The following is a 12,268-nucleotide window of genomic DNA, read 5'->3' as shown; positions in this document are numbered from 1 at the left end:
CGCGGAATGTGAACACAGTGGGTGTCCTTTTTACCGAAATAACCAGAGATATCGAGAAATACTATACGAGGCAACATTGAGAATTTTATCTCCTCGTGGAAGAAAAACTGGGTATTTTATATCGCCATATTTCCTTTCTTGTCTATCGAAAGAGTCGCGATATCGAGAAACGGTATTAAGGATCTTTATAAGAAAAAAGAAATATGACATAAATATATTTTTCGATACTTTTTTTAAAAATATATTTCTCTCTATTTTTTTTGTTATCAAGAAGGAAGTAACAAGAGATAAAAAGAGAATATATATATATATATATATATATATATATATATATATTAGGGTGGTCGTTAAATGGAAGATCATGTTGGATGGTCATAAATCAGCTCCAAATGTAGAAAAAATGATTCTCTAATTTTTTCAGATTTTTATTTTCAGCCCTGAGTCTCCCTGTTTGCACGTGAAATACCTAAAACAAAAGCCCAATGTATCATCAGGACTACCAATACAAGAAAATAAGCTGTATTAAAAAAGAATACAAAAAAAAATTATATCTTCAACAAAAAAAAATCAATGGAAAATAATAAATTAATCGATATATTGATTACTCCGTAAAATAATAATTTAAATTTTTTCACTCGATTTGTGTGTAGTATAACACAACTCGAGTGAAATACCTCATGTACGATGTTTTACTATTTTCACGGCAATGAAACGTATTTCATAAAATGTCGCTATTTTAGACTAGAACTAACTTAAATAAATATTTTTTAAATGAAAAAGAAAATTACGTGCCAACAGGGGGACTCAGGGCTCAAAATAAAAATCTGAAAAAAATTAGAGATTTTTTTTTTCACATTTAAAGCCGATTTACGACTATCCAACATTAAAATTCTGAAAAAACCCATATAAGGACCACCCTAATATATATATATATATATATATATATACATATATTATGAAGAGATTGATTCTTTTAAGGCTCCTGGCTCCTTTCCGACCATGTCGAAATCGTGACGTCAGAGGCGAGAAAACACACGCTAAAATTTCTTAGATGCCATTTCGAAATAAAAATATATTTCGATGAAACAGCACTTCAGATGGCTTTAGCACACTCTTAAAAAACCCCGAAAACTATCCTTTCCCCTTTATAATCAATCAACAGCTGTAAAATGTAATATTATGAAGCCCAGTCCGTCTGGTCTTTGCACATGCGCAGTCATTCCGCATGTCAAAGTCTGATATCTCCATCATTTTACAGATGTTGATTGATTATAAAGGGAAAAGGATAGTTTTCGGGGGTTTTTAAGAGTGTGCTAAAGCCATCTGAAGTGCTGTTTAATCGAAATATCTTTTCATTAAAAAATGGCATCTAACAATAAGAATTTTCAGCGTGTGCTTTCTCGCCTCTGACGTCACAATCCAATATGGCCGCGGTGAGCACCCAGGAGCCTTAAGAGATTCTTGTAAGAGAGAAAAACTCAGTCTCAGATAATCTTTAGAAAATTATATAAAGAAGTATTATAAACAAGTTAAAATAAATAGATTAATTAAATTAATAAGATAAATATATAATTGGATATAATTATTATATGAGATATAAAATGTACTGCCATTTTGTCTAAAGCGTTGGATTTATATGGCACTAAAAATTTATTTATACTTTATACTTTTACACTTAAAATTTATTTTAATTCAAAGAGTTGAAAAAAGTAGATTCTAAAATGGCACATTTAAAATTGCTAGAGAAATGATTAAGCAATTATTTTTGATATAAAATATTTGCTTTTAAAGTCGAAAAATTTTGATAATAAAGAGTTAACCTTTCGAGAGTTTTCTTATATTATGTACATAATATATATGTAATTTTACGATAATTTTAGACACTCTGAAATGTATGATATAAAACTACTGTCAGACCATGTAGCTGTCGAGTTACTCAACAGCTGATCACCTAATATCGTGAATGTAATCGATAAGTATTAACAATTATTTAGAATGCAAATTGTGTTCGTTATTCAATTTTATTCAATTAGAATAAAATTAAATAAATATAATTTATGTTAAGGAAAAAAATATTTTCATTATCTCATTCCGGGAATGAGAATAAATAGATATTTCGCGTGCGACTTAATTATCTTCGCGAATATTGCGTGGGTATTTACAGCAATATTCTAAACTCGTCTGCCGCAATTCGCCTACGCTCGACATTTGGCATAAAAAAAAATAAAGAAAATAACTCGTCATGAAAATATCTCCATCCTGATGGATTACATGTCCGTTTCGATCATATTGTGTCGACGCCGGAAATATGCATCGACACAATATCCTTCCGCATAGATCTCGTTGCCCGTATCATTGGTCGCGTTCGTCGGAAAAACGGTCAAACCTTGGTACTGAGAAATGAATCTAATTTTTTACATCTATGTGTGTGAAAGCTTAAATTTTCTGTGAGACGACGCGCGCGTATAGGGTGACTATAAGGTATAATGAGATGCAGCTCATGTGGATGTCTTTATTCAAAATAATATGCGAATATACGAGATCGAAATAATTTTAGAACATGACGTGTCCTTGGAAGCCAGGACTTGAGACAGAACATTTCGTATCTATGAAGGAAGTTATACGGCAATCGTAACGCTATTGTCACTCGACAATATTCCACCGTCTTTAGTGAACCATTATTACGCGATCACCACCAGCGAATTGGCAAACAAAGAGTAATTAACCGTGATACGACTGCCTATTTAGACTGAACTAGTAGTAGCCGTCTCGTATTCACGGAGATGAATAATAGCCGATGTGCCTTGATTTGCCGCTCGCGACCGAGGAATTTACCTCAACTAACAAATTCCCTTCGAGAGCTTCTTGTTGCATCGCTCATCTCGGTCGACTTCTTCTTCACGAACGTCGTAAATACTCGCGAATTATTCAAATAAATATTAAATACCTATATCCTTTATTCTTTATATATAATATACGTCTAAATATGTTTCTTTATTTTTTTCGCGTTTATTTTATTGTGAACATTACTGTAATCGCTTATTCCGATTTTATGCCATTGTTATAATTAAATTGTAATTTATTTTATTTGTAATTTTATATATAATCTTATTGGCTCGATAAAAATTGTTTATCGCTTCATCTAATAATATAAATAATAAAATGACATAATAATAAAGATATAAATAATGATAAGAAATAGTAAAGATAAATGTGCGTATGGTACATAAGTGCACTACCATCTTTTATGCTTCATCGCGGAATCGCGAAAGTCTCTCGATTTGCCAACTTGAACTCCGGCACGGACCTATCATTTGTCATCTCGCGGCTTATGGTTGCTCATTACACTCGCGTCGATTCGCGCGATTTTCCACGGACGATTTCGCGACGTGGCTCATCGCATTATTAGGTTCCTCTCTCATCGTCTCTCATCCCGCGCTTTACCTTTCTCGGCCTCTCCTCGATAAAATGTCTCGACGCTGACTCATCGATCACTTTGAGTCCGTCGTGAGTTGCAGAGAGACGTTTCCGACCACGTGCCGCCTCATCGTGGCGACACTTACTCGCTGACAGTGATATAAAGTACTTTTATGTAAGTATCATATAACTTTCATGCCGGAGCACATTTTTGAATAAATCCACGATGCATCTTTAAAGTACCTACATTTTAAGACGTCATTTGTAATTTCCCGATTAGCAAGGATTATGCGAGGACGGCTTACTTTCGTATCACGATTTATATTTTGAACGATATTTTTATTCTAGCTTATACATCCATCAACGACACCATTTTATTCTGATCCTTGTAGCGAGTGCACTCATATACATATAATTACGAGACAACTAATCACAAATTTTATCCTAAATATGTGTTCAAAGACAGGTATTTGATCAATTTGTTCTTTTCTTAGAATTTTTTCGTAATTTTTACAGATCACACGAAAAGAAGTTTGTGAAAAGCTACGTCATGAGAATATGTAATCAGCCTATTCAACGGTTTCAATGCTAAAATATGAACATCGTCCCATGCGTCTCTTCACTCAAATCCCCAGGAGAGTGACCCGATTAAAAGATCCCACAGGGGTCTCGGGGGTAGCTCGGGTAGCTCGGGTACCTTCGCTAAACACGCACTCCCCACTGTGTACTTTTCCTGAGGGAAGGTTATAGACACTGGGGGAAAAAAGACCAAGTTGCCTTTATATCGAAAAACCGCGAGTCGTTTTTCATTTCGCGTATCTTTCAACGATGACATCCGTCTAGGGGGAACCGGATGGCTTCGCCCGAATAAGGAGATAATTGCCGTAGGGATAATTACCGAGACTCCACGCGTTATCGTCCTTCTCCGTTTTATCGCCAAAGGGGTTCGCGTCTGGATCACGAATATACTTACTCCTCATCGATTTGCCGACATGCACACGCTCGTGATACACACGCGACGCATAAATTACACCCTCGCGCGACTATCCGGTCGATAACCCGGCGCAATATCGTTACGAAACAAACGTTCTCTCCCGCCTCCGTTCGGGAGACCGTTTTCTTCCCCTTTTCATATAAACTCCCTCCTCCTTCATTCCTCCGACTCGAGATATTCCTTGCGAATCGCTGCGCGTGATAAAAAAATTAAAAAGAAGTGAAGAAAAAAGTATTCTCATATACTGCGAGGAACGTCACGCGTTCCTTCTTCGGACGGTTTATTATTATTTGCATGATTAAACTGCGAAGATGTAAGGAATCTGCATAATTTATAATAATATCTAGATATCGAGATACTCTGGATGAGCTAAATAGAATAACGATGTGTAAAGAATGTGTTGACAAACTACTCGATAATGAATTATTCAGACGAGTTGTTTCATTCTCTGGAAGCAATACTGTGGCATCGAGATAATCAGGTTCAATCAAAAAGGACGAAAGGGCTACAAAAATCATGATATTAAAACTAATGATAAATCTATACATTTTCAATTCACGCAATTATCTTTTTCATATAATATTAATTATATAACCTTTTTTATATAACGCGTCCCATATATGATTGCACAAACTAATCAATGTGGATTTACCATTATTTTTCATCTGCGCGAATAATTATTTGTCCATGTATCTGCAGGAAGACGCAAGCGGAGCACGCTTAAACGTAATACTGTTTGCGAGATAAATGCCAGTACAATCTAGCCATTATCGCAATATTTGAGTTCCTCCGTGTGCTCGAAACAACGTTCGCCTCGTAACGAAACGTTCTTCTATCACTGCCATCTTGAGGAAGAAAAATCCGCGTTCCTAAATGCAATTAAAAATGAAGCACGTCTTGCTCGTCTTTCTAATTGCATGACGTAGATATTTCGCGATATAAATTATCAGTGTAATAGTAAGCGTGTTCGTGTAGAATTTCATCATTTCACCGACGAAATGACATCCCGACGAGATGACGCAGCCGTCGTAGTACGAGTGTTCATTTTATATATTAATGTACCGGTTAAATTAAATCGCGCGCGCGATTTCACACCGATTGCCTTTTGTAACTCGACAGCCCGGGCCCTTTGCCAACCAGACGTTCCTATCATTTCTCAAACGAATATCTCCTCCGTCGCGGCATAATTTACGACGGTAAATGAAGTGTTCGCGCTTTGCCTTCACCCTCTCTGTCGGATTTTCCTTCTCTCCCTCGGAAAAATTCTACGCGCCAAGATCACTTTCCCTTTAACGCCTTTAAAGTCTCTATTGGATTCGCAAATATATCTTTAGGAATTGTTTTGTTGAATCAAATAGAGCAATCTTTTTAATAACGAAAATTCTAGCCCGTATCTCTTTCTTGGTTCTCTTTTTTGGTTTATATGAAATTTTTTTAGAAACGATGGAGAGAGAAAGAGTTTGTCACATCGTTTTTGCTCTATTTCCCGTATCTATCATTTATTTCTCTCATTCATCTCTTTCTCTTTTTCTCATTCTACGAACATTCTCTCTACCTCATTGCATTCTCATTTACTCTCCACCACAACACCCTCTTGTCATTCAGATTTCCATTTTCTCCCTCACACGCTTTCCCATTCTCTCCCCCGTCCCTTTCTTTCCTTCTCACACTCTCTTTTCCTTTCTCTTTTCGTTCTCTTATCGTTCGTTCGTTCGTTCGTTTTTTTTTATTCTGGAAACGATACAGATACCCTCCATTATGCTTGAACTGCAGAAGCCGGGACAGTCGGCCGCGACGAGCGAGGCTCCGGGGATTGCCGCCCGCTACGACTCTGCCAACACAACAACAACAAGGCCGCTTCACGAGTCTAATTCCTAAGTTCACTGGAGACTAAACTTAAGAGACAATGGAATCGCCGGCGCTGCGCGCGAAATTGCGCGTGTATTTCCCGTCCATTTTCATTCGGTTCGTGCGGCAAAGTCACATTTTCTTCGAGATTAATACGTGCAACAATTTTATGAATCCTATACACATACAGGATTTCTGTAAAGTCTGTTGTCACCCTTATATTTCGCAAACGGCTCAAAATTATGAAAAACCGCGAAATACGCGAAGCACGCATCCCTTGGGGTGACATCCCCTCCAACTTTCTTAAAAGAGTAGCCCCTCAAAAAGTTCGTACACATATTTCGCGGTTTTTCATAATTTTGAGTCGTTTGCGAAATATAAGGGTGAAAACAGACTTTATAGAAACCCTGTATAAAGTTCATAAAATTAAAAAAATAAGTAAGAAATAAGTAAAAAAATATATACATATATATACAGATTTTTAACGATGGTTTAACAATGCGACCGTGACCCACCTGCACGCAAGAGGCGTCTGTCATCGTCGACTGACGATATCCGGGAAATGGGCGATGCTCGGAATTTGATCGAGAGAAATCTGATTGTTTCCATTTATCTCGTCTCTCTACCTAACGTAGCGCGTAGCGAAATAATACGCTTAAATACGTATACGATTAACATAACGGTGTTTGCAACGTAAGCCCGAACGTAAATTATGTGTGACGTTTAACTGGCGCTTCGATCGATCGATTTTAAGCGCCGAGATTAGTCGATAATTATAATTCCTATATAAATTAATACGCGATATCCCGACGTTAAATTACGTGATACTATTACCGAAACGTGTCTCGCATATTAGCGAACTCGCATTGAAATGCGAAAGTTATGTCATTTGAAATTCCACGAGATGCCAGAACTTCGTCGAATATCGATTGTCGCGATTGCGCAATATTCGCAAGAGCGGACTAAATTTTCCAAAAATTCAACGTCTAGAGAATTAAAAAGTTGCGAAAAATTCGCATGTTTTGTCTATCACCTTCGCAAGTGTATCTCCGTATAATAATCCGCAATAAGACGTATTTCTTTTACGTTACATAACGGAATTGCATGCAATATCGATCCTCCGAGTTTCGGATACCTACATTAATTCTAGACACATAATTAATTCTCCCTTGAAATAATTTTATCGTTTATTCTACAGATTTTCTGATTATATACCCCAAGGAATTAATAATGTCGCAAGCTATTTTATTATGTAATAAATGACTGCATAATGACAGTTGAATGTTTGAACGTAATATCCTATTTGCATTAAAATGGGACAAACACAGAATTTTACGCCACTGTTACGAGAGACACGTTGCGATAATAATATACTTTCCGCGATATAAACATAAAGTGCTTTAGAAAATACGAGCGAATCTACAGTTCGTAACCGGAAACAGGAAGCGAACATAATTAGCAAACTAGCAATGTTCTCTCTCGCGTTAATTTCTCGAGCGAACGATTTATGACGTTCAATATCAGATCGAAGTAATTATAATATACTAATAGAAAAGTGTACGCGAATGTTGTATAAAATCTCGAGAAAAGACTTTAATAAATCGATACTTTTTATCATTTCAATGTACGGAGCAACGTCGCGACATTAAACGAAAAAAAAAAGTTCAAGTTTCATCTCATCGAATATAATCTCTCAATTATATATCTATCAATGATCGTTCATTTCCGGATATTTTTCTTCGGGTATTTTTTTCGAATTTGTTTCTCTTCTTAACGAGAAAAACTCGCTCGTGAAATGTTTTCATCAATTCTCTTTATACACGAAAGTTTCTACGCGCGGATGGCTCGCGATAGATCGCGAGATTGCACGGATCCAGCAGATACGAATGTTGCAAAGTAAATAAGATTATGCATCTAGCTACCTGTTGATCCATGTCATAGCCCGAAGGAGCTATTGACTTTTAAGGCGCCATAAATGTTCCATGCGAGTTTAACCTTGAGTCTAATGCTAACGTCTCGAGATACATGACTTTTCGATCGATCGGAAATTTCGATACCCCGGTATCAAGAAAAGAATGTACAAGTCTTTCGGTTATTTATCTACTTTGAAAAAATCTTGGAAAATTGACGTAATAAACAAGAAATGATTTGATTTATTCTCTCGAATCTTTCTTGAAGACCATCTTTGCGCTCAAAATTCAATAAATATTAGCAAAAGGAAATACGATATGAAGAATCATATAAGATTTAATAATTTACTTTCGATGAATTTTAGAAAGTCGACTTTAAATATGAAAAAATCAAATTCTCTCGAGCTTTACCAAAAATAATTAATTGGAGCTTATTGGCTGGAATTATTCAAAAAATAATAGGTCCGATCGCATCGTACGAGAAACTGTGTTATTGAAACTCAATAATTAAATATTATATAAAGCAGTTCTTTATACGATCAGTGACTTTCACGAGATAATTAATTTTTTTCACGTTTTATATTGCATATTATTTTTGATACTCTCAAAAATTTATGTTAAATTATCTCTTTTCTTATTTTATTTTTTGTTAATGGAATTTACTATATATAGTCTCCTTCCTCGCCAATCTTCTCGCTCCGAATGAAGATACGCAAAAAGGAAAAAAGAACCATGCCGACGTTCCATTCTCTCTTAAGTCTCGTCGAGACGAGATTGGGCGACGCGAGATACGCGGTGCGATAAAAGAAAAACGAAAGGAGCGTGGAGCGCAAGTGGTTTCGTCTTAGAGATTACTCACTCGGCGTTGGTCTCCGGCGTGGGCAGGTCGCCGATGGTGGTCAGCGTCAGGGTGGACCAGTAGAGGGAGCCGAGGTACTTCCTGGTCAGAGTGGCGTACTCGCCGGGCCGGTAGGGATACACCCAATCACCCTGGAAGCTCTCGGCCTCGCTCAGCAGGTAGTAAAAGCAGCCGAACCAGTGCGCCAGGATGAGCAGTATGTGAATGAGATTGAGGACGCGCCAGAAATTCGGATAGACCGTCCGCGACTCCACCATATAGTAATAATTGTACACTCGATAGATCTTGAGGAACCTGGGGAACCTCAGCATCGGGTTGCTGCCTAGGTTCACTTGCAGCAGATCGAGCGGCAGCAGCGCCATCAGATCGAGCACGAAGGACTTGGACTTGAGATAGTGACCGGCCAGTTTTTTGTTATTGTAGACCATCAGGCCCTGCTCGAGGTAGCCGGTGCGAAACTGCACCGCCACGTCCAGGAAGAAGACGACGTCGGTGAAGCCGTCGCAGGCGAGCCAGGCGGCAGGCGACAACGCTTGAAGTTCCGGCAGACTCTGACGGACGATCAGCGTCCAGAGGTTGTAGAGGACGCAGGCCGACAGCAGCATCAGCCAGTAATAGTAAAAGTTCTCGTCTGGATTGACCACAGTCTTGGGGGGTTTCTGCGGCCTACGGGGTCGCCTGCGACGCCGGCTACCCGCCCCCTTGCCATCGGTCGCGTCTCCCTCGCCCTCGCCGGTGTCCAGGGTCTCCTGACTCTCCGGTATCTGTCTGGTGGAGAACCGTTTCATGAACGAGTCTTCGCGCTTCAGTGGCGGTTTCTTCTGGATCGTCGAGATCGCCGAGGTCAGCTGCACCGTCGTACGTAGTTTCATCCACCGTTGATTGCTCTTCGTTCTGCGAGCAGAAAGAGAAACAGATCGCCAGTCAAGGACGAGAGGGGAAAAGGAGAGAGCGCGAATCTTCCGGAGGCTTCAAATGAGAATCGGCCTCCCTGTATACATATCGAGATTCAACTCTATGAATAATAGAAGAAATTTGCCAATTAGAGAAATATAAACGCGCAAGTTTTTGCGTGCGATTCGTCGCATATTCCTACAATCGTAGAGAATAATAAACGAGATAAAATTGTTATCGCGTTCGTGTATCAGCTTGATATATGTATAGAAAACAAAATGCACACCTCATAAACCGCGTATAAAGGCGGCCGTTAAGTGATACGAAGGAGAATGTTACGACTGCCAGTTAAAGTCATCCTAGTTCTAGCTAGGTCGTAAGGGCAATAAAAACATTAATTCCGCCGCATATGTCGGATTAAAGAAAATTGCTCGAATCCGCAAACTGCGATCTAGGTAAACATCGGTGCTCGGAAAATCCTTCGCGAAAATAAAATAGCTCTTCGAGGGTATTGTATATATATATATATATATATATATATATATATATATATATATATATATATATACGTGAGCTTTCACAATATTGAAATACTTGTGTGACGTTATGTCATCTGATTTAATATATATTCTCTAGAGTGACACGTGGAGAATACATGTACATTTTCTCGTAAGATTTATGAAAAAAAAAATCGCAATATATTATATCTATAGAGTATATTTCGCAACAAGTCGGTAAAAAAAATTATTCAATCTAAAAAGAAATCGTATTGTTTAAAATATCAATGCATTTTTCATCCGCAGCGGCAAATCTACGTCACACGTTACTTTATTTTACGTGTAATCGTACGCACTGACCTAGAAGAATTATCGGACGGCGTTACATGTGCGAAATGATAAGGTTCGAACGCGATAAGGGGATCTTCAAACGTGTAATATATACGCGATACAAAATGTGCTCTCGTGTAGATATTTTTCCTATCGATATATAGAGATCTCATTCCGTGGCAAATCCTATTTTTCTGCTGTCCCTTCGTCGCGAAAGAGAGGAAACCGATAAGTAGGGATTGTCGAGCTTCATAAATAACATAAATAATCGCCGTCTCGTGTATCTCTACGAGTATTAAGTGAACCGCGTGATATACTGGTATCCTCATAGGAACCGAGTACCTACTTTAAAGACTGATTTATCCGGTCGGAAACAATCTGCTCCAATAACGCGTGTCGGATTTATGAAGGTACTAACGGGGTAAAATCGTTTATCATATCGCGAGTAAAAGGAAGTAGATCGATCGCGGGAGTCGTTATTTTATTCTTGACATCGCACCTTCCTCTCTCGTACGCGCGACAACGAGAATAATTATATTCTTTCTATCAATGTCATTATTATTATACCAGAGAACCTTTAAATTCTCTCGTAGAAAAAGCGCCACGCGCGAGATTGCAAAATCTCACTTCCGACACTTTTGTGAGATGAAAATTTGAACATTCTTGAAACTGTAATGCAAATTAATCCATTGTTAATTATACGCTGTCTTTTTAGCATATCTATACTGGATTATATATTTTATTTTCACCAACATTATATTCCTATCTTTATTGTATCTAAAATATCCTTTATTATTTAATAATCTAAATATTTTATATCTCCATCCAATTTAACTGCATATAAATTTAGATGTAATAAAAAAAGATATATTATATATATATATATAGTGCTCCGATTATATAATTTATTAAATTTTCAAGTCTGAAGATATTTTTACATCCCGCGCGTGCGAAAACGGATCAATCGTGTCACTCTTAAAAAAGACACGTGACAAATACGTCCAATCGCTCTGGTGTAAAACGCGGTCAAATCAATCTATATATTATGCGTTATACGTTACACAAGCTGCTTGCACAATAGACACAATTAATCCGAGTTTATTCGCACGAAGAGCCGACGCGCGATTTCAATATTCTTTTCGCACATGGCGACCCCTGAAAGAAATACGATTGACACATTCGCGCATACACACACACGCATACACACGTATATTTTATAATCGGGATTCCATATGACTGAATAACGCCGCGAATTTCTTGCGAACCACGCATGCATAAGTTTTGTTGCGTGTCACGCAAAAATCTCTATACTATATAGGATATATCACAAGGCACCTCGTTCCGCAGTTCTCGCTATGATTTATGCATCTTGCACAAACACATATAGATATATGTACTATTCGTTCCTACGTTCGATCCAACCTAATGTCTGCGAAACGGAAGAAACACATATCATTCTCTTTTTCTTTCGATCGAAAGAATGTATATCGCGCGTATCATATTTTCTCTAAATTCTAAG

General features: G+C 37.8%; 1 protein-coding gene across 10 annotated transcripts in view; it reads right to left on the bottom strand.

Annotated features, from left to right (window-relative positions):
* LOC145935653 (uncharacterized) overlaps window positions 1–12,268 on the bottom strand; it is a 131,921-nt gene that overhangs the window by 27,665 nt on the left and 91,988 nt on the right. For all 10 annotated transcript variants that reach the window (XM_083037146.1, XM_083037147.1, XM_083037149.1 and 7 more), the window contains 2 exons: window positions 9,029–9,922; window positions 6,162–6,242 (listed from right to left, as the gene is read on the bottom strand). In XM_083037146.1, the coding sequence (XP_082893272.1) occupies window positions 6,162–6,242; window positions 9,029–9,922 (975 nt within the window). The remainder of the gene's footprint in view (window positions 1–6,161; window positions 6,243–9,028; window positions 9,923–12,268) is intronic.

Source organism: Prenolepis imparis, unplaced genomic scaffold (genome assembly GCF_030444845.1).
Source record: "Prenolepis imparis isolate NDT839.2.m4 unplaced genomic scaffold, iyPreImpa1.0 SCAF_4, whole genome shotgun sequence".
Taxonomy (NCBI): Eukaryota; Metazoa; Arthropoda; class Insecta; order Hymenoptera; family Formicidae; genus Prenolepis; species Prenolepis imparis.
Note: the sequence above shows the minus strand (reverse complement) of the source record. Positions and strands in the feature narration are given on the sequence as shown.